The sequence below is a fragment of the Scophthalmus maximus genome, chromosome 15 (assembly GCF_022379125.1).
Source record: "Scophthalmus maximus strain ysfricsl-2021 chromosome 15, ASM2237912v1, whole genome shotgun sequence".
In the NCBI taxonomy this organism is placed as follows: Eukaryota; Metazoa; Chordata; class Actinopteri; order Pleuronectiformes; family Scophthalmidae; genus Scophthalmus; species Scophthalmus maximus.
In genome coordinates this window covers 11,696,192-11,718,814 of record NC_061529.1, presented here as the reverse complement: position 1 = coordinate 11,718,814, position 22,623 = coordinate 11,696,192, and the positions used below count along the sequence as shown (strand labels likewise).

The 22,623-nt window shown below is 42.2% G+C and overlaps 2 protein-coding genes across 5 annotated transcripts; one reads left to right on the top strand and one right to left on the bottom strand.

Moving 5' to 3' along the window:
- The first annotated feature begins 557 nt into the window (after positions 1-557).
- prph2la (peripherin 2-like a) lies at positions 558-5,420 on the top strand. Its single transcript, XM_035611218.2, has 4 exons — positions 558-699; positions 995-1,822; positions 2,804-3,050; positions 4,029-5,420. Exons 2-4 carry the CDS (start codon positions 1,242-1,244, stop codon positions 4,299-4,301), a joined length of 1,101 nt encoding a protein of 366 aa, XP_035467111.1. The 5' UTR covers positions 558-699; positions 995-1,241; the 3' UTR covers positions 4,302-5,420.
- Positions 5,403-22,584, bottom strand: ubr1 (ubiquitin protein ligase E3 component n-recognin 1). 4 transcript variants are annotated; one of them, XM_035611205.2, is made up of 47 exons: positions 22,314-22,584; positions 19,620-19,879; positions 18,743-18,821; positions 18,268-18,378; positions 16,984-17,111; positions 16,755-16,893; positions 16,591-16,653; positions 16,365-16,488; positions 16,144-16,251; positions 15,956-16,044; positions 15,769-15,867; positions 15,490-15,647; positions 15,305-15,404; positions 15,060-15,188; positions 14,766-14,946; positions 14,622-14,674; positions 14,404-14,514; positions 14,230-14,295; positions 14,046-14,147; positions 13,888-13,951; positions 13,677-13,801; positions 13,515-13,567; positions 13,320-13,422; positions 13,182-13,230; positions 12,901-13,055; positions 12,699-12,798; positions 12,508-12,611; positions 12,306-12,401; positions 11,896-12,077; positions 11,574-11,806; positions 11,360-11,459; positions 11,052-11,204; positions 10,860-10,960; positions 10,497-10,596; positions 10,255-10,403; positions 10,123-10,178; positions 9,941-10,037; positions 9,795-9,862; positions 9,382-9,529; positions 9,157-9,244; positions 8,540-8,676; positions 8,345-8,453; positions 8,198-8,254; positions 8,028-8,105; positions 7,759-7,929; positions 7,507-7,608; positions 5,403-6,840 (listed from the first exon to the last, which is right to left on the bottom strand). In XM_035611205.2, the coding sequence occupies exons 1-47, from the start codon at positions 22,356-22,358 to the stop codon at positions 6,699-6,701; spliced, it is 5,265 nt and encodes a 1,754-aa protein (XP_035467098.1). In that variant the 5' UTR covers positions 22,359-22,584; the 3' UTR covers positions 5,403-6,698. The 4 variants fall into 4 exon arrangements, with proteins under 4 accessions (XP_035467098.1, XP_035467100.1, XP_035467101.1 ...); XM_035611207.2 differs by having other exon boundaries at positions 12,321-12,401; XM_035611208.2 differs by having other exon boundaries at positions 11,574-11,782; positions 22,314-22,583.
- Positions 22,585-22,623: the final 39 nt, after the last annotated feature.

Here is a 22,623-nt window from a genome sequence, read left to right as displayed (position 1 = left end):
CTAATCAAGCAAATAATGTGCAGATGTATCCATCATGAAAGTAATTCTAAGGTGCAGCTCTACTTGCAGGATTCCACCAGTAGAGAACAGTGCAGCAGCAGCAGCCGTTCTTTTCTAATTAAACATTTGGTCAGGTGCACAACCTTAACTAAAAGCACCACATGTTAGAACGTGATAAAGTACAAGTACAAGTTTGATTCTGTCTGCAAACAAAAAGTAAATTTGAATAAAAATGTGACCTCATGGTGATGCTGTTGATACTGTAGATTAACTAGAAGATATCACTTTCCAGATGGATGTGCAGGTTGTTTTTTAAAAAAAAAAACTACTTTTACTTTGGACTCAAATGAAAATAAACACACACGTAAACACACACACACACACACGATGGCAATCAGCCATCACCTTCACTGTGCAGAGACAGATTTGCGTAGGTGGCAGAAGGTGGGGCCAAATCCCTTGTGGGGCCCAGGGCTGATTAATGATTAAAGGGGATTAGGAGGAGGGTCAGGACCTGGCTAAGGACCTGGCTACTTGGCTCAGTCTGATGCTCCTGTGGCTGCCCTCTTACTAACTGTGTCACTACGACCACTCCGCTCTCTCAGGACTAAATCTGAGGATGTCAGCAGGAAAGGAAACTGAAAACGAGGGGAGAACGGTGACAGATTTCCAAGGTGAATGCTGACCAGGCAAAGGAAGGTACAGTGGAAGTCTTTGTTTTTTTTCATTTTTATTATCAGCGGTCAGCTATTCCTCAGGTTTTATTCTAGGAACTTTCTGCAGACATAAGTGCAAGAATCACTGGATGAAAGGGGAAGTTAGTTTGTCTATTAAACCCATTCATTTGCTGCCGATCTTTTCCCTGTTTTTTCTCACAGTTTGCGTACAACTGATCCTGTGTCATTGCATTGTTTGATTTTTTGTGTTTTTTCCATTTTAATAAATTGTGCTGTTAATGTGAGAATATTAATTTGTCCCACTCTCACCACTACAGTCTCACAGAGCTGTCAGCACCTGCAGTATAACCATAATGCAGCATCCACACGATATTGATATTGATCATGACGACCGAGCTAAGCTGCTTATAAGAGGACCTGCAGAGAACTGTTCAACTAACCCCCCTCCCACTGGTCCCCTGCACCCCCTGGGGGATAACGTGTTCCTCTCCCCTGATCTACCTGTGTCCCACCCTTAATCCCCGCCTCCCCACCGGACTGTAAAGGAGAGAGGATAAATACACGATGGCGGTCTTGAGAGTGACGTTCACCAAGACCAAGAGGGACAAGTTGGCCCAGGTGCTGTGGATCCTCAACTGGATCTCAGTGGTGACGGGGGCCATCCTGTTCAGTCTGGGGCTCTTCCTCAAGGTGGAGATCAACAAGCGAGGAGAACTGATGGCTGAGAGGGACATCCAGTACGTGCCCAACATGCTCATAGCCGTGGGCCTCATCGCCTGTGCCATCAACTTCCTGGGTGGGAAGATCTGTTACGACTGTGTGGACACCACCAAGTTCTTGCGCTGGAAGCTGATCATGCTGCCCTACATCATATGCACCTTCTTCTTCACCTTCTGCGTGCTGGTGGGGGCTCTGATGTGTTACAGCATGCGCGGGGAGCTGGACGAGTCTCTGAACCTGGGGCTGACAGAGGCCATGAGGTTCTACAAGGACACGGACACACCGGGACGGTGTTTCCTGAAGCGCACTGTGGACATTCTGCAGATAGAGTTCCACTGCTGCGGCAACAGTGGCTACAGAGACTGGTTCCAAATCCAGTGGATCAGCAACCGTTACCTGGACATGTCCCACAAAGAGGTGGTGGAGTAAGTACAAACTGCAGAATGACAAAAAGGAAATTTGTTGTGTTTCTATTAACACTTTAAAATGGTGTGAAAAAGGGACAGTGATTAATGAGAGAGGGAAAGAAAACGCTGCAACACACTTTACTTCAAAGGACCACACAGGTAATGACTGGGTCAAAATACATACAGTTATTATGAATAATTACTGCTGACAACATTAATAATTACTGATAATCAAGTGGAGCAAACAAACATGTTAACTAGTAGCTGATAAAATGAGCATTGTGATTATTTTGTGGAATAGTGGGAGAGAATATGTTTAGGTCCTGTTCTGTGCTGTATGACTGTTCTACTGATGGACGCTGAGACGTTTACCAATTAGACACATTCGTTTGTGAGAAGTAAAGAGGAGGCCTGAAGACTTTCTTGGTCTGGACCCAAAAACAGTGGGTGATGAAATCTGTTGCCTGAGCGTCTCTCAGTGGTTTTGGACGTCTCCCAGCAGACTTTCCGGCTCTGGCACAGCTGAGCTCCTGGTCAGGAGGACAAACAGACGAATTACTGACATAATCTCACAGCTTTTGCTAGATTACTTTAGAAGGGACTGGTTCGTGGGCCGGACACCACGGAAACCTTCATGGATCTTCAAAGTGTAGCTGTGGTCATAATTAAAAAAGTTATTGATATTTACTGATGGGGGGGGGAATCAAGCCCTGAAGCAGTGACAGAGTTGTTGTCCTGTGTTTGTGGCAGTGGCATCCTTTAGTGACCCCCTGAGCACATTACTTATATTTTATCACAAGGGACAGCTGAAATATACATTTCAGGGGAGTGAAAGTCAAATCATCCCCCCTGTTCTCCTTAAAAATTCATACCTCCCTCATCAAAGCTCATCTCAATACACTTGGGTAACATCCTTACTCCACCAATAATCTCTACACAGTCCCAGACAACGACACACACCGATCAAATATCTCACTCTTTTTGTTTACTGCTGTGCAGCCGATTAAGGAGCAACGTGGAGGGGAAGTACCTGATGGACGGAGTCCCCTTCAGCTGCTGCAACATCAACTCCCCCCGGCCCTGCATCCAGCAGCAGGTCACCAACAACTCTGCCCACTTCAACTACGAGCACCAGACGGAGGAGCTGAACCTGTGGAGGAAAGGCTGTCGGCGGGCGCTGCTGGAGCACTACAACTACATCATGCAGTCCATCGGCCTCGCGGTCCTCATCGCCTGGCTGTTCGAGGTAGGGAAAGGCAAGCTGGCACCAACAGAATGTCCTAATGGGGTAACCTAAAGGGAATCTGCACAAAAAATGTACACATCAAGGTGTTTGTACAGGTGTTGGGACTACGACTACGGATGAGAAGTCGTATAAAGCGCTTTGTGGCTCCAGAGAGAGCCGCGCTGCTGGTCAAGTTGCATTGTGGGGACGACAGATGCCAGGTTTGGATGAGTGTGGAGTACATAAAGAAAAAGAGTTCTGCTACATCCTGCTGTTCCTATACTTTTACAACTCTCATGTTCTTATCTATTATTAGTCAAGGCCGAGATAGGAGTCGCCTCAGTCTTTGCATTAACACAGTTTTTGCTCATTCACTTCACACACTTGTTATAATCCTCGAGTAGCACCGCTGTCCTCCGTGCAGCACTTGGAAGTGGACTTGCCTCTTCTCCTCTACTCATTTTCATCGGGTGGCAGACCTGCAGATACAAATTATTACATCAAAATTTGATTTAAAAAGTGCTAATCCATGGACAGAAAATAATAGTAGTTAAGCTTGGGATGTGGACATTATGGGTCAGAGGCTTTTGTGACCAGGTGGGAGTTGTTTCAGAATGTGTCCAGAGATGGGACATGGCAGATGGAGTTCCAGAGGCGGGGGGCTACCACACCGAGTGCCCTACCACTGACTCTCAGGCTGGTAGGTGGGAAGGGGAGCAGAACTCGCATCCGAGGACTGTAGGTTCTGGGATGGGGTGTAGGGTTGGAGGTCAGACAGACAGACACCGGGGGGCGAGGGCCAGAGGGATTTATAGGTGAGGAGGAGGATTTTGTACATTATGCAGGACTTGACTGGAAGCCAGTGAAGATGGTGGGTATGGTGTGCTGCCAGGGCTTCATTCAGGTGATTTTTTTACGATATGACTTTTCACATCATGATTTTGTCTGTGTTTTGTTTGATCCACTCTGCAGTAAAGGTCTGTGTGTCTTGTTTTTCAGCTGTCTGTGTTGACAGGCGTCCGTTACCTGCAAACCTCCCTGGAAAACGTGCTGCGGCAGGGCGATCCCAACTCTGAGTCCGACGGCTGGCTGCTGGAAAACAGCTTCATGGAAACAGCCCGGACAAACCTGAACATCATCAAGAGCCTCGGCAAGTGCAACCAGATAGACACAGCCAACAACGGAGACCCCAACATCAATGTCCCCTCCACCTCCAAAGCACATTATGGGCCAGACAACGTGTCACCGAAGCAGATACCTGAAGCCAGTTGACCTTCCTCTAACTAAAGGCCTCAGCGTTACTGAAGGCCCAAACACTCAGACTACTTCAAAAGAGACGTTCAGTGAGCTCAAGAATTACAGCTGAGAAATACTTGACAAAGGTTTGTGTGCAGAAAATGAAATACACACATATACATTTTCTTGAAAGAAATCTTTTCTGTAGTGCAGATAATGCCTTTTTTAAACTTTTTCCAACCATATATCTATCGAAAATCTTTCCATACATGTGCTCCTGTCATGATGCAAACACCATAACATAAATCACCGTACACATTTTCCAACACATCAGAACTCAACTGTACTGTAATCTGATGTTTACAAATTCTGTTGTTCACAGATATCTCGTTTCCTGCCGTTATGGTTTGGCAAAATTAATCCAAAACAGCTTCACACACACGTTGGCTGTAACACTGGAATCAAAATGAACTTGGAGGTCAAGCATGAAATACTGTTTGATGAACAACATATATGGAAAAGATTTTTTTTTCCTGCCTGATTTCATTTGTCTTGACTGTCAGAAAATACAGTCAAGACAATGATTTTTGTATCAGTATGTCATAGTATATATGTTACATTTTACTCATGAAGGATTAGGGTGATTTGGCCACGAGCCGAGCAGGCTTTGTAGGACCTGGAAGAGCATGATGATAAAGTTCACATTAGTCCTGGTTGGATGGAACAATAGTATCATTTTAGATACATTAGCGAACAATGGCCTGCTGAGGTTAGTCAACAATATAATAAACATAGTGATTGAAACCCAATTAACAGACAGAAGTCCAAGCCATCACTGAATCTCATGTGCCTCAGCGAAGCCACTGGTCTAATTGTCTACGGAAAAACACTTTTCACTGGGACGGGCTATGAAAAGCTGGACGATGAACCTCGTCAGTTGGCTTCACTGTCACTGATCTTCAAACTGATCGACTTTGTTTGCTTTTTATTGGCTGGTTTCTTTCTCACTTGAAAGTAAAGTGTGTAAGTTAATAAAGTTAAAGTTCTGTCTGCGAGAAGTCAATCCTGTCTTGTGAAACGGCCTGTCTCACCTGGAGTGGGGATAAAAATATTATTGGGAACAAAAAAACCCCAATATTAATGGTGAAGAATGGCTCATTCATTTATTGTATGTGAACAAGACATTGAAAATGTTTACATATTTTTTTATTTTTACTTAGTGGAGATTGTGATACTATTGCACTCTGATTGATTCAGGGCACAGGAACTGTTCATGTGTAGATAAGCTTGTGTCTTTATTCCCACAACCTGGAAGTCTCATGTAGTTCTGACTAACAACACAAAGGGAAAAAGAAATATGATATTCACATTTTTTTTTCTTCCTGAAAATGATAAAAAAAAAAAAATGAATGCAACTGAAAATATATCATTAGATTTCAATACAATTTAAATTTTTTGTCTTAAATAGAATATTGCAATAGTTTCTTAACTTAAATTTGATTTTTATGTGAATAAACACGTTGAAAGGTTGACCTATTACAGCAGTAAATATCTTATCATTCTAAGTCAGTTTGGGATAATACATTTTGTTTTTTGTAATGGAGCATCCCATAAACTCATATTCACATAAGTTGTTTTTTAAGGTTGGTGAGAACAAATTAATACTTTCAAAATATGTCTGAGTATGTTATTCAGAAAAACTTCTATATCAGGAAGTCATTGAAGCAGGCAACTGTATACTTCTTGAGTATAGAATCAGTTTTGAAAATATATTCTATAAATGTTTTATCCATAGCAAAGTTCTATATGTACGTAAAGGTAACAGTAGCTCACGGCTCCGTTATTTGAACCATCTACATAAGTAATGGGCAAAACCAAAATGTACAGGATATCTGATCAAGCCAACACATTTCCAAATGGAGAGACAACATTATAACTTATGACAAATCATTTCTAACACAAAAAAAGAGAATGCAAAGAATTCACAGCATCACTCAGGATTGAAATCAAATACAGAAACTGGTAACAGAAACATGTCAGTGTGCATCTGATGTTTGTCTTTATTTGAATGAGCCTCTTTGCAAATAAGGATTACTTGAGGAGAAACTTATTCTCACAGCAGACAATCAAATTAAAACAAGGCGACTTGGGTTCGCACATAATCCATCTTCCTCCATTTTTTCTTCCTCTGCAACGTGTGACTGTCCAACTTCTTTGGACTCCAGCAGGTCTTTTATTATGGAGGGATCGGCTGCTCCTTTGTTTGTAGGATGGTTATTTGCTTGTGTTAATATGTAATGTGTGTGTGTGTGTGTGTGCGTGTGTGTGTGTGTGTGTGTGCGTGCGCATGTGTGTATGCCTCAGAAGCACTGGAGCAGATTGCGCTCAATGGCTGTGCTCTATTTTTCCCGGCCACCGCAGCTGGAGCAATCCTCACAACGTCTGCCACTCGAAGGCAAACATCACGTTGACCACCTCCAGGCTGCGGGCTATTTCTTCCAGGATGCAGTGTTGCTGCCACAGCTGGTTCAGCTTCCTGTAGCGCTCTGGGCAGAGGTGCAATGGATTGCCCCTTCTAGAAATTAAAAACACAGACGACTATATGATTCAGGGGTTTGTCCTAAAGAACACAAGATACATTTGATGGGACAAAATGATAGTAGTGCCTAGCTTCACTTTTCGCAGTGATCATTCTGTTTTTTTTGGTGAGAGCATTCTTGGGTGGTAGAAGAAATATTTATATCCTTGACTTAAATAAAATTGACAAAATGTACTTAAAAAATTTTTTTTTTAATACAAACCTATATATCAAAATAAGGACTCACTATGCCCCTATGGGAGTTATGTCATTAATTATTGTATTGATGGTTGATACCGTTGCATTCAAGCTTTCATGGCAGTTTAACTAAGTAACATGTTGTGTTTATTTATCTATAACAACGCTTCATATCTTATAAAAATAAAATCTTGATCATAATTTTAACGGTCAGATAAATATAATCAAGTAAAAAAAGTTAAATATTTCCCCTTTAAAATGTTGTGGCGTAGAAGTATAAAATAGTAATATCGGCGGTCTAAATGTAGCAAATACTGTCTGCAAGTGGAGGAAATATTTAAAATGCTGCAGTTGTTATTTCTGACCTGTAGGAGGCAGTATTGACCTATTTACAATTGTAATTATGAGAGGATGGAAGAACAAGCTACAGTACCTGCCTGGGGAAACAAAAGCAATGATTCTTACCCAAGGTGAGGATCAGTCTCCCCGTAATCATCCAGGTAAGGAGCAGGGTATGTGCTTCCTCGAGTCTTACTGGCCATCAGAATAACTTCACACTCTCTTATCCTGTCAACATGAAATCAAACTTACCACATTTCATGCAAGAAATTGTAAATGACATCCACTAAAATGGAGGCAAAATAATTAAATTAATAAATCTTTCTGAGGTGATAAAGTAATATCTTTGATGTCTAAAACCCAGGACTGATGACCCACCTCAGGAACATTCCCACACCAGCACCACAGGTAGCAGCGTGGGCGGTGCACGCTCCCACATCTTCCCCATCTAGCTGGCTGACGCAGCAAGTGCTCTGAGAGCACAGCATGGCCCCACAAAACAGGCACAGGGTTGGGTGCTTCCTCTCGTCATCTGTAGACTTGGGACACCTTAGGACAAAGTGCAGAGGAGACGAGAAGATTGAAACATCTACAGCAGAGTTCCCACCGGGCGCTGGCGAATGAAAGAAGGTGAATTTCTCACTTACTGAAAATGGCTGGCCTGATTGAGAAGAGCACTGTAATCCTCAGGAAGATCGATCAAACGATTCCTTCTCCTGGGGTATCTGAAGAAAGAGTTCATCCATCAATCATAAAGGAGATACTTTTATTAACAAAATAAAAGCGAGACTGAATTAAAACAAAGAACAAAGTCTACCTGACAGTCTGGGTTTTGTCTTTCAGGGCTTTGGTTACAGCTGGGCTCCCACACCACCTAAAGACGACACAGTTTTGCCATAAAACTGCTCCACTTTTCAGCAAAGTGATCAAATACACTGTCCTTGACTCAGTGCTGATCACTTACCTCTGCAGCAGTGGATTAACGGTGTCTCTGTGCTCCTGGAAGAGCTGGAACACATTGGAGGGTAGTGCCAGATAATTGCATAGTGCCTCCATCTGTCCTTGGGAGGTAACTGCGATAGATAAATAAACGTCAGCTTGAATTCATGTCAACACGTATTCTATATTATGATGATAAAATACTGAAGGTTTGAACTACCAGAAGTACTTAAGAGTTCCTCTGGAGGATGTACTCCCGTAAGGCAATTGAAGAACAGAGCAGCACAGCGCAGGAAAGGTTCAATTCCTCTCTTCACTCTTTCTGCGACAGAGCTACCAGACACATCTGGAACCAGCCTGGTGAGCCCACCACAAAACAATCAAGTCACCCAAGCTGAAGATACACAAGCTGTTTCCCTTACAAATAGACAAGTCCAATTCTTGTTAAGTTTTATTATGAAGCACGCTGGTGGAAAACTAACTGCCTGATATATCAAACTGCCCACACTCCCACGATGTGCTAAATATGCTACTTGAAAAAAGATGCATGGCTACAATACCAGAGGAAATATTGAATTCTTCTTTTTCTGGTCAAGAGCTGATATTTTGCATCTGTCAACACATGTTACTGTAACAGAAATATCTTTGTTTTGTTTGTCAACCATTAGCAACGGAGGTTGTACCACATTCACTTTCACTATGAATGTTTTACAAGCTGGTCCAGTATTAACTTTAGTTTACCACTTTCAAAATGAATGAGAATTTAATTTCTAAAAAGTAAGTTCTGCTTGTTTATTTTGGCAGATAAAGAATAGTAAATAATAATAGATAATATACCTCCCAGTGTGTTGTGACACTGCACTGTGCAGCTCTGCTGCTGCCCTCACCTCCTCCGTCTCCTCTCCACCCGCCACAAGGTTGAAATCTCCACAGAAATTAAACCATTATTTAATCATCATTCAATCATAATCAGTCTCATTATTATGCAGCATTCTGAGCGAGTTCAGAAATGGCAGCAGTATTTTTAGGATTGTTAGACCAAATAATTGTGTCTGTTTGTACCTGTAGAGGACAGGAGGATCTGTGTAATGTGCGCCATGGTGACCAGATGCAGGATGTGCAGGTGGTTGTAGGCAGAGCTGACGGCAGACGGCTGTAAGTCTACTGCCTCCTCCTGGTACAGTGAGGGTATAGACAACACCAACCCCACCTAACAAAACACAGTAAGTACAAATACATTACATAAAGGTTCTTGCACAAAGATACTGCCACGTTTATAAAATTGCATTTATCCAAATAACGGCGATTTTATTCGAATGTACAGTAAATTCTGACACTAAAATATAATAAAATGAAAATGTAATGCCCTATTCTTATATGCTTACATGTCATTAATAACAGTACAAATATATGAAATGTAATCTGTTCAGAGATGCAAACAAGCTGATTCTAAGTACGCAATATGGAAGACCCACCAGCAGATGGAAGAAGTCCACCTCGAGAAGGGATGGGGTGTTATTTCTACTCAGAACCGGCAGCAATACTGTCAGAAGAAACAACAGTTTTTGACAAGGACAAATGAATATGATGTGTTGAATGAATGCTTAGATGGACCACGTACCCCCCAGCATGTCTGTGAAGTGCCTTTGGATTACAGTCTGAGAGCTCTTAAGTCTCTGGGATGCTGAAAACTGAACTATTGCTTTCAGACCGGCAAGCTAGAAATAGAGAAGAATTTCACATACGTGACCATTATACATCAAAATGTCATAGTTGTTCACTTTTCAGTATGTGGCTTCAAACCTGTCTGTTTTGTAAGGACCCAAAGAGCGATTTCTCCTCTTCCTGCAAAACGTTATCTGTGGGGACAGAAACGGGCACAGATTAGGATTTTGCATAATTCAAAAAGGATGAAAGGACAGAGAGATATCCTACCAATGGCCTGAATAGTGAAGGCACATGTATTCCAGGCCATAAGGGGCACACGAGGACACAGCTCATTGGGCGCCGTCTGCAATCCCACCCGGTGGACCGTGGTGGCGCACACAACGAGCATCTGCGCTATGCTGTCCGAGAACTTTCTCCTAATGACAACGAGCAACAGACAATTCAGTTGGCGGTGCAACAGGAAAAGTGGATGCTTGAGTAATATTGAGGGAACAGATGCTTTCACTCACGGTTCTTGTACTCCATAGCTGAGAATGGATCTGAAGTCCGGCTGGCCCTGTCCACACAGCCCCGTTTCCCCTTCAGCACTATTTCCCTCTGCGCTGCAATCTGCAACAAGCATCAATTATCTCACGTCACATTATTTTATCAAATGTCATTATGCCTACAAATAAATACAAAGCATACTGACGATTGATGGCATTCTAATGAATAACTCCTGAAGTGGAAGAACTGAACCAAATGGCCACTTACAAAGCTGTAACTGAGCCTCAACCCTCCAAAACACATTTCAGCCAAATACTGAAATACCTTTTTTTCCTGTGCTTCATCCACAGAGACGCAATCATTGTTCACTCGGTACGTTTTCTTACCATTATCCTGAGTGAATGACTTCAGTCCTTTGATCCTGGCAGAGATGATCTGGATCCAGCGAGGCATGGTCAAATGCTGTCCAATTATTTCTGCGTTCTCACTACATGCAGGAAACAAACATATAAAATAACGTCTACTCGTTTGTTCAACAGTTCCGTGCAGATTGTGTGAATAGGGTGGACTGTACTTACTAGTTAAATGTTAGTGATTCCAACGGGATGAGGGGAACAACGGTATTGCACAGAGACTTGCACAGGGGACACAGGTACTCGCCGTTCTCCAGGTCAATGATCAGCTCAGTGTGGAGACGGTTCCTGGTTGTATTCTGAACTGCCTCAAAATATCTGGAAAGAAAAATACAAAGAATCAGACCTAAATGGAAATGTAACTGTCAATTTTGCCATCTTAGAGACTACATACAGTATTAGAGGAGTACAGTCCAAATATATTTAATTAAATCGTCAAAAGTGGCCAAATTAATGTTCCTGTAATGACTTACTTCTGCCAACATGTGGCATGCATGACATGCCCACAGCTGCCAGTGTGGGTCCCCACCGCCAGATCAGGAAGCATGAACCGAGGATACGATGTCCCCGACCCTTTGAGGTATAAATATAATGAACACGTGAGTCAGATGAATTCGAGTCAGATTTTTACTCATAAACCCTAAGCTTCCACTAGATAAGCGAGATGTTGGTTGAATGGAGACTGACCGTCTGCTCTGTTGGTCAGTATCTTTCCTCTGCACTGTGTCAGCACCGTGGACCTCTGGACACACGCAGTCAGGACCATGGCCGACCCCTGAGCCACCACTTCCTGCTCCTCCTGACAAAGAATGCAGGTCAGTAGCTCCCTCTCCGCTGGGGTCGACCCTCGTTGGGGCCCGATGGCTACGCACAGCTCCCTCTGCTCCATGGGACAGCTAGAGGAATTACCGGAACCCAAACTAGAATTAACAGAATTCGTTTGGTGCAGATGTTCACCTGAAGTCTTAAAAAATCAAATCCTGTTGAGTTTCGCAACGGCTCTGCTCACCTATCAGCGATTGTGACAGGCTCTCCCTGCATCCCACTGTCAGGCATGTTGTCGTACAGCATCTTGTTGGACTCAATGAAGTTCTTCTGCATTGCTGACATTTGGGCCATGATCTTCTGACGGTGGAGTTTGGCTGCCTCCGCCTTCCTTTTCCGCTCAGCTTTCTCCTTGTCCTGAACGCTCTGGATCAAACAAAAAAAGGGTGAGGGGGTAAGATTTCTTAGTATGAAGGAGATGAAAATAGCAGTTTCGTTTCAGAATTTTGAATGTCTTGTATAAAAATAGCAACATCTCATGTTTCAGTGCATTGTTGCATGAGTAAAAAATTATAATTTTAGTCTGTAAAAGGCTTCAACATAAAGTAAATATACACATTTAATGAAATTGCAAATATTTCACAATTATCATACATTGATTTTTGTTACCTCCTCTGGCTTGGTCGTCTCCACACTCATGGAAGCTGTTGGACTGGACTTCTCTCTAAGGCACTTGACAATCTCAAACATCTAGAAGAAAAAGAATAACATATACAATTGTAACTGTAATGCTGAAGTATATCAGGAGAAAAACCTGATAACTAATTTTTAATGATATATGTGAAAGAGGGCCTACCTGTAGAACCCATTTGACCATGTCTTTCTGAGCTTCAAGGGAAGGAAGAGCCTTAATCTTGGCCAACAAGAGGAACATGGACTTGCCATGTTCTGAACCAATTCCTGGAAGAGAAGAAGAGAAACAATTTAGAAGTCACAAAAATCCTGGAAAAATATGTTTGAGAGCTATGGTAACTGGTTTCCACTCACTGCGAGCCTTTAGGCTGAAATCAAAGGTCACTTCCTCCACAGTGCTGTCCTCAAGCTGTGATTTCTCTTCCAGCAATGCCTGACCAATCACATGCAGGGCCTGTGTGGTAAAGGTTTGCGTGTAGTTACAAGCCTTTCTGAGATATAAACAGTAAGACAGACGAGGGTAGAGGCTGTAAATTTTAAATGTTAATGCGTGTACCCTCTGGATCATGGCTTCTGTCCAGTGAGTCGCCCGTTCCTCTGCGGCTCTCTGCAGGACGCGCCTTAGGATGTGGACGATAATGTCACAGCAGAGCAGACGCACTATGTTGGAGAAGGCCGGGCAGAAGGCTGGGGGCAGCGGGGGACGAAGAGCTGAGAACAACAACAACAACAACAAAACAGAGGGAATGTTATAAATGAACGAGCACAGTAGAGAAGGTTGTCACATTTAAGAGCCACAGTGGACAGAAACCTGGGCAGAGCAAAGACGTTGGTCACCTTTATCATTCCCCTCATGAGTTCTCCTTTTCTTTTGAGATTCTTCTGCCTACAACAAGTGAAAAGTAAGAATGAGCTGAAATGTTCCACAGAATTGTGATTAGTTAATGTAAGACTGATGAAGAGACCTTGCGTTACCTTGCTATGCTGGGATCTTGAATAATGGTAGTAGAAAGGGTTGAATTCTACCTGAAGCTCTTTTTTTACTTCATATAATCCGTGTCCTGATACGCCTGGTTTTCTAAAAATGGAAGCAGAAGAGACAGATTAAACCCACGCAAAACGCTGTTGTCAAGATTTATTCTCATGAGCTGTTTCAATGCCTTTACGTACTTGAAGGTGGCCACTTTGGAGATTACCGTCTCCAGGCCTGTTTCATGGCTTTCCTACAAAGTAAACATTTAACACTGGTTTACAACAGTTCTGAAAACTCTATCACTGTGTATTGAAAGATTCCCACGCTTTCATTTAGAGATGGGCTATTATGCAACTTACATTCTCTGGCAGCCCTTTGACCAGGCTACTATGAGCCATGGGCTCAATGCACAACAGGTGGACAACCTCCCTCATCGTCACATCCTCTCTGGTCACCTGACTGATCCCAGGGACATAGCGCTCACCTGGAAAACCGAACACCAGTCAGACTACAGTGTGGTTCTATTGCAGCTGATTAACCATATACGATTTATAGAATGTGACACTTCACCAACGATGACGATCAGCAGGTACAACATCTCCTCCGTCAATCGATTCCACTGTATCAATTCGTCCTGTAAAATTGGTTGATTATCATTTTTGAGAACCACATTTGGAGGCACAGTAACTTTTTTTTTTTTTTTACATGAAAATGTAGATGTTACTTACCTGGTCTTTGCTTGAACAGCTTCCATTAAAATAATCAAAGAGCTCGAATCTCAACAAGATCAGCATGAGGAAGTGGTTGGGGTCCATCTTGGAAGCAGCTATCTGTAAAACAATTTTTTACCACATTATATAAACTGTGAGGCGTAAGAGCGTGAACAAAATTTTACATCTGACTGCCACCAACCTGAAGCATGAGAATGTCCTTGTCGTACATCTCATCCCTGCATTTTACATCCTGGTAGTAGTAGACCTGCGCATTTGAGGCAACAGTTAATTCACTTGTTATTTGTTAATTGAAGAAATAACAAGTGGTGCAGAATAATAGCAACATCTCATGCATCCAAAGAAAGCAGCATACCTGGCTGACCAGTGAGAGTCCGTTTCTCCGCCACATCTCTGCTGAGACCTGAGCAGCCAGCACCACACAGCGCAGAGGATGTTCCACCAGCTGGGTATAGTCATAAATCTCCTGCGACAGAAAGAAAATAATATTATTCTCCGATGCCTGCAGTGCAGGTTAAGAGTATTGCTTCAATACAGTAGATGCAACTGCATTTTCTTTTTCATGTCACTTACAGGATTGTCCAGATGTCCAATTGCTCCTGTTTTGCACAGAAGTACATACAAGCCTATGGATCAAAATATACAGAGTAGTAAGTTCAACATTTACAGAAAAAATACAAATGAATTACTGAGAGTCACAAATATTAGTTCTCCTACCAGCCAGCAGCCTGGAGATGGGCAGATGTATGCTGACCGGCTCTTGAGACACTTTGTACGGGCGGACATGGAGGATGTGCTTGCACATGTAGAAGTCAATGGCCTCCCTGCGGAAAGGCTGGTGATTGCACTGCATCAGGTCTTTGTGGCACTCTTTAAATGCAAGCAGCAAGATCTCGGGCTGAAAAGGGCAGAGATAATCAATATATGATTACAGCAACATAATGCTCCCCCTTCTTTACTTGTCCTACTAGCTATGGAGATGTTTGGTGGACAAATTGAACAACATCTCACATCAGAGGAACACCAGTCTTGAAACATGGCAAGAATGTGACGGAGCTGGATCTGAAGAGAAAATCCAGCTTCCCACTCTGGCTCTACTGCAATGTGTTGTCCAAACTGGCGCTTCACCTCCTCCATACCCTGATAAGCAAAATGAAAGAAGATTCATTGGATAAGTCTCGTTACCGTCACCTGATGTACCTGTTCTGCTATTACATGCTATCAAAAAATGAATCAGGGATTGGACATTTATTTACCTGCATGCATTTGAGAAACCCAAGAAAAACTTTGAACCCCTCGAGGAACTGTCTCCGCAGCTCGTCAGTCCATGTTGAGGGTTTACTGATCAGGATATATCTGAGAGGAAAAAATTTTCATTTTTCATGAAGATCAAAAATAAGTTTAGTGAATAACTTGTTTATACTGAAGCCTGTTTAATCACCTGAGGTCGTGGAAGATGACCTGGATGCGTGAGAACTTGTCTGAGTTGTAGCCCAGGAAGAAGAAACGATTGTTGTCATCCAGATGTTCACGCAGCAATTCCATAACTGTATCAACTACCACCTTTATGACGTTGCCCTCTTCAATCAGCTGTCTGGCCTAGAGAAGATGTGGATGTTAAGTGACGGCACAGACACAATCGTGAAGAAGTACATATATTGATGATGTGCCTGCTATGTTGCAGTATCTACAATACATATATAGGAAAAAAAGACTGTACCAGCGTGGGTACAGTGAAGATCTGAACAGACAGAGCGGTGATGGATATACTCCTATCATGGTCATCATGGATAAAGTCCTTCTGCAGCTGCTTAAAGTGCTGAAAAGATAAAGACAGGAAATATACTTATTTAAATAGGAGAATATTCCAAAAAGTTTTACAACTATTGTTTAGATTTTTTTTTTACCTTTGTAAACTCAAACGCAAATTGCCTCTTGAACTCTGTCTCCAATAGCATGCTACAGAAGATCAGCTCGTGTACTATCTTGCGAGCTCCTTCAAAAAACAAGAAAAAAATGTCATGTTAGTGTCATAAATAAATTACTTAAGATTAATCTACCACACTGTATCCAAACCAGTCTCAGATCTACTTGCCTTTGTACATCCTGGCGTCGTGCAGCATGAGTCTGCTGATGAGACAAGGACGGTCTCCATCTGTGCCTGGCTCTAGTGCCACCTGACAGAAGGCCTGCCTGAACCCAGCTGCACGAGAAATAGGGTTCCTCAGTCGTATGACATTCAAGTAAACATGTACAACTGAGCAGTGTAGAACAGAGAGTTGGTTGTGTTTGGTGGGACGACAACGACTGCAGCACCTGAGTAACTGATGATCTTTTGGAACCAGGAGCCGAGACGCAGAGCAAACGTCTGATGAGCCATTATGGCGGCGTGGAGGATCTCCACACGCAGTGGCTGCAGGGAAATGTGTTCCGAGTTGGACTGAAACACAACAGAGACAGAGTTATAGTTCACTGAGATGTGCAAAACAGAACAATGATGATCACAATAAGTGATAAAATAGGTGTAGAGGCTGGTATTCACCCTGATAAGGTCTTTTGCTTGTTGACAGGAACGAAGGGTTCCTCTTTTCACTGCACGCCGACCCTGTGCAACAGTTGTGCAGAGTGAAATTATGAGAACTGATTCAAATTAACTTTTTCTTTTCATGGCAATGTAAAGGAAAGCAGATAAAACCATTAAAATACCTCCTTATCAATGAGTTGTGTGTGCGTCTGTGCTTCAGTCTGATCACAGTTAACAGAACGCTGCAGGGTGTAGATGACATGGTCGTACGAGTGGTGCTCATCATTGTACAGTACACAGTAGTACGCATTGTCTTTTTGTCTGCATGGATGGAGAAAAACATTGTCACGTTTAAGCTGAACACTTTGCAAATGTGTTTTTATATTTTCGAGTGATCCGATAGGCTCGTACCGGGGCTGGAGTTCGGCTGATAGCTCAAAGTTCTCCTCCCACACCAAGAAATCCGTGAGGTAGTGCAGAAGAACCCGGAACAGCTTCTCAGCGCGCTCATATAACTCAGGCTCCAAAACACACTCATCCTGCACACAAAAAAGAAACACAGAGGACCTACAATGTTGAAACTCTTTTGTGAGGCGTTTAGCTCCAGAAGTAACATATACTGTCTTCAACTTTTCAAGAATATTTATCACACATTATTCTGACAACAAACCATTTGTTTTGAGGCCCGTTTCTATGAGTAAAACCGTTCTTTTTTCTCATACAGTACTTTTCCAAGATGAAACAGTAACTTATCTGTCATGGACAAAAATTCCTGTTTTAACCTTTACTAATTCCCCATTTCCTGTATCAGCAGTGGTAATAATAATATGACAGGGAACTGGTCTAAATATTTTTCTTAAAAAGAGAAAAAAAACATGCAGCAGGCCTGGTCACAATAATATTAAAATCCCCTGAGAACAAACATTCCACAAAGCAGTTAAGTATTTCATACAAATGTCTGACATTTATCATACTAACTAAACTAAACATATAGCGAGTCTGTGTATTTACACCAGTCTCGACGTCAGACCACAGTGTGAGAATCAGCACTGTGGAATCTACGGCAAACTCAACAATAACAGGTTGGATGCAGCATAATTGGGTTTTCATGCTCAGTGTGGAGACACTGTTGTGGTCATGTGATATGTCACTGCTTGTTAAGCAAAGGTTCAGATATGGTGTAGATAACACAAAGCAGATGGCAAGAGCGCAGCCTGTGACGTCTTTGTTAATAGAAGCACCTGCTGTTTACGCAGAAAGGCACCGAGCCGTCAAGCTGCATGTCTGCTCAAAGCCGCTGAGCATGATCTTATCAAGGGAAAGCCCAAACACTGGTCAGCAAAGAAAGGCCAGACAAACAACTGCTGAACAACCAATCATCACACTGTGTTCCAGCAGCAGTTTGGTAGGAGAAACTGTGGACTGAATTCATCCCTGCACAGTCCAGCAGGGACGTAGAAAGGCTGATCGCAACTAGTCTCAGCAACGACAGTTTTCCACCAGCTTTATCACCCTCCCTATCTCTTAACTGAGTTATTCATTTTCTCAGTTGACGCTTTTCTTTCTCGTGTCTGGAGCTAAAGTCACAGCCAAGAGAACAGCATCCACAGCTAAGATGGGAAAATGTACACTGACACAGAATGGGACGAGCACGCCCCTCCCACATCCCTGTTTCCGCTCTGTTATGCAACTCACCGTAACCATGGCAGTGGCTGCCCCTGGGTCGTGTTTGGAGCAACAGGGGCCGATCTTCCAGGCCTCCACATCCCCGCAGTCACAGAACCCCCCGCCTGATGACGCATGCATCTGGGAATATAAACACATACAACTGCTATAGCTGTGGGAATCCATTGGGGTTCATCATGAAAGGACTAAATTCAGATTCAGAAATAAACAATCATTGGTCTAAGTGTATGTAGAAAGTTAAAGGAGAATACAGGAGGCTCATCAAGTTGACATTAGAGACTAGACAAGGGAAAGGTAAGGATGCTTTAGTATGTGATGTTGAAATCTCCCAACAGAAATCCACTGATGAGATTTCCTACCAATGGGATAAATTAATAAATCCAATTTATCCAAGGTAGGAAACAACTGACTGATAAAGTCATTCAAGTAAAACGTGTTAATTAAGACTTTTAAAAAAAGTATAAATATTCATACTGACACCAACCTTGTAACGATGGCTTTTGTGCACACTGTCCTGGAAGCAATCCATGCACAGAACACAAGTGGGATCTATTGCACAATCCCTGTACAAGAACCAGATTTGATCATGTCAATAAAATAGTTCAATTAGAGGATGAAGGCATGAAGGAACATGCCCATTGTCCTATTACAATACTGCATGTACCTTGTCTAAATGTCTTTAAGTGCTAATTACAATTAGAAGCTTGGGCTTATTTAAAGCAACACACCCACACACACACACATGCACACGTCTTGAGTTATTTTGTAAGTTACTCATTGTTGTTTTTTTAAAAGGATATTTTTAGTATTTGTCAAGTTAGTAGGATTCATTTTTCTGTCCTAATTCTTCTAAACAAATGATGCCATGTTCCCGGGGGTTCCCAACCTTTTTCAACTTATTGAGTATACTCATAAAGTTCTCCATCTATCTCACCGTTGACTTTCCATTGCTTAATTATGCGTGGATATTACCATAATTTTCTCATGTAAAACAACTCATGTATTAACATGTATTATCAACTCAAGAAAATTGAGAATAAATATGCAGATGTATGTGAGGAATATGGCACTTCACACCGTTTATGTTTGAGTACTGTTTCCCAATCCATGTACATATGTCCCATATATGTCCTGTGCTTTATAACTCATCCACATTTCACTGTGGAGTGCCATACACATATAATTTATTCAAGCCAATTTCATGCCTAATTTTTAAAAACCAAAACTATATGTTTGACCTACATCTCAACATTAACCAGAACTCAAAATTAATAGCAAATCAATATATTTTTTTAAATCATAACTACTATTATTGGTGTTCTAACTTTGTTGGTACAGAGGATCAGAGGGTCCACGCAGACCTGCAGGAGTAGACTGTCTCGCCCTCTTTGAAGACGCGTCCACAGAGCTGGGAGGAGGTGCTTCCCTGCTTGAGCTTCTCCAGACCCTCCTGAGGATCCTCTCCAAACAAGAAACACTCTAGGGGGTGGAAGAGTAGGCTCTGCATGATCTCCTCTCTCTCTTGGGGGCTTGACTCCTTCTTCAAGCAGAAGATCTGAGGCACCTGCTCCTTCAGGTAGAGGAGCAGCTCCGCCCTGCTGTCCGCAGCCTGCAGCCATTCCTGCAGGACAAAGAAGCGTGACATATGGATTAGCCACTATTCTTACTGTCTGAAAATGTGTTAGTGGATCCAAGGGTGTGGTAACAATCACTCCAGGGAGTCGGATCAGGACACTAAAGCTGTGTACAAGTGAGAGTGCAGACGAAGGAGGGATGCAGAGTCCAGTTCTTGAGTTTAACACGCCAAATTAAAAGTCCATCACCGTTTATGTATAACTCAGGATTGTATATACCATATCACAGGAGTGTCCTTGTATCAACGGGATTATTAATTAATGATTATCAAGGATAGAAATCAACATTCAAACCATGCAACATATGACAGTTACTCACTAATCAACATGCACTTGGTATACAAGAAGGGCATAAACATATGAATCTTACAAGTAAATGCACACAACTGTAGCCAGCAGAACACTGTCTCATAAGTCAGAAATACTATTACATCTGAAGAACAGAACAGACACACTAACAGAGTGCATAGAGCCATGGCCTTTTTTTCTTTTGCACAGTGATGCGCGCAGATAAATATTTACCTTTAGCAAGGGTTGGGTAGAAATAGATTACATCTAATCACAAGAATGTAATCAGATAACCAAGAATATGCACAAATAATCAGCCCACATCGCATTAAAAAAAAAGTAGGTAATATTTGAATTGTAAAAGATTAATTCATCAAGACATGGTAATTTTAAAAGGACATTACTTCCCCCCCATAATGACAAATGCTGTTAACTAATGAAAAGCACATATGCCAAACAGGGTTTCGTAGACAAGTGAACCATTTTCTGGCAGGGATAAACAAATAAAGTTTGATGGTTCACTTTAGTTTACATTTCCATTTGAGTCATCCACAGCAGTATGATTGATAATGATAGCAATGGCTTCACTCATTAGCTAATGTACAAATGCTGAATATGCTAAATGCATTTGAATTAGTATTGAAAATATTTTGAGCTGTTTCACGGGGGAAAGGGAACATTTTTGTCAACAAAATGCGGTAGCTGGGTCCATTTATTTAGTTTAAGTACAGTGCAATACATTCCATTTTTGATTTAGAAATAATCCAAGAGTAGTCAGATTAGATTTTATTTTTGTAATCCAATGGGGTTATGTTAGTAATTACAATTACTCAATTTCAGTGTTATATAATCAGATCCAAACATGCTGATGATCCCACTACATGGACCTTCCACTTTGTTTTGTCTTTAGAAATCTACAGTGGCTAAATGTGTCATCTTGGAATAAGAGAAAATGATTTTTAAAAAAAGAATAAAAAGTACCAGTCAATTATAGTAACCCGAGATAATTGTAAGGAATGAGTCACACTGCTTCCTTCTGCTGAACTACAGAAGCATTGGCACTTCTTGTATTACCTGGCAGCTGAGTGAAAAGTGCACGCACGGGCTTGTTGTAGTGGCCAGATATCTGAGCAGCAAGAATTATAAAAATTGTTATCATCTACGCAGCATGTTATCCAGTATAAAGGTGCCACCCAAGTGTTGCAATAGTGTTGTTGTAATGGTTGGTAACCAACCACTGTCTGGAAGGTGATTCACTGGTTTTGGCAATAAGGTCTGATTAAAGAGGTGTTGCTGACACTTCACACTCATCTACATGCAAACCTGCAAAATACTTTGCTCATAAAATAAATAAGCATTTTTCGGTACACCCACCTGTGCAGGAATTTGCAAATTACAATGTGCCTCCTTTACTACATAATTGTAATTATCCATTAGTCTTTAGTTTTTGTTTTTGTCACAGCAGTCTGAATGAGTGCGAGGAAACAATAACGATGCGTTTGTTTTTAACAACCTCGCCGCCGGGCAGGCGGGCACTGACGCAAAGTAGCAAATTAAACGTGGTGACTGGCGTTACACCAGACACAAAATACATGTTTCCATACTTTAAAGAGCTGGCTCGGGTTCTAATGAGCCACGTCGCCAACGACAATCGCCTGTCGTGTCTGTGTTTGCTTTCAGTTTCCTCTTGGACAATTGTTCTTGGCTGTAAGAGTTCGAGGTGCAAAACAATGGGGCCATTTTGCTAAAAAAAAAAAAAATGTTTTTTAACTCATGGCCAAATCATGTTTACCCGCTTATGGGACAAAAGCAACAACCCAAATACCACCGGGCGGATACAAACACGTTACGGTGGAACACAGCCAGATCTCCCCCGGCTGGCTGGTCTGTCAACGCCAGGAGCACACGCTCGCTGTCCGGGTGCAGTTTGTGATGTAGCCTCTGCAGAGACATTTGACCAGTTTAGTTAGCTAGCACGGGAGCTAGCCGCCGCTGCTAGCTTGGCGAGTGCTACATCCTTTCGCTGCGCCGCCAGACCGTATTGTACACATGAACCAACACATGACACTGCAAGGCTTCGTCCCGGAGTCCCAGGAGCCACTGTCAAGTGTAGTCGCGGTGTACAACCCATACCTTGCTGAGGTCCAGTCCGTCTGGGGATTTCTCTCCCTCCGCCATATTCCGTTTGCCGTAAAAGAAGTGTCGTTAGCAGACTGTTCCCCTTGTACTCGAAACCTTTTGCGACGCTTTTAGACCACAACAGCTGGACATATTCGGGGATGCTTTAACACTCGCGATTTATTTTGTTGATCAAACCTGGCATTTACTCTTTCCTTAAAACAGACTGTTTTATTTTTTTTTAATATTAGTGATATGTCTCTAAGCAAAATAGACATGTTGTAAACAAAAAAAAACCTCGCTCGCCCTCTAGTGGTAGACTCGT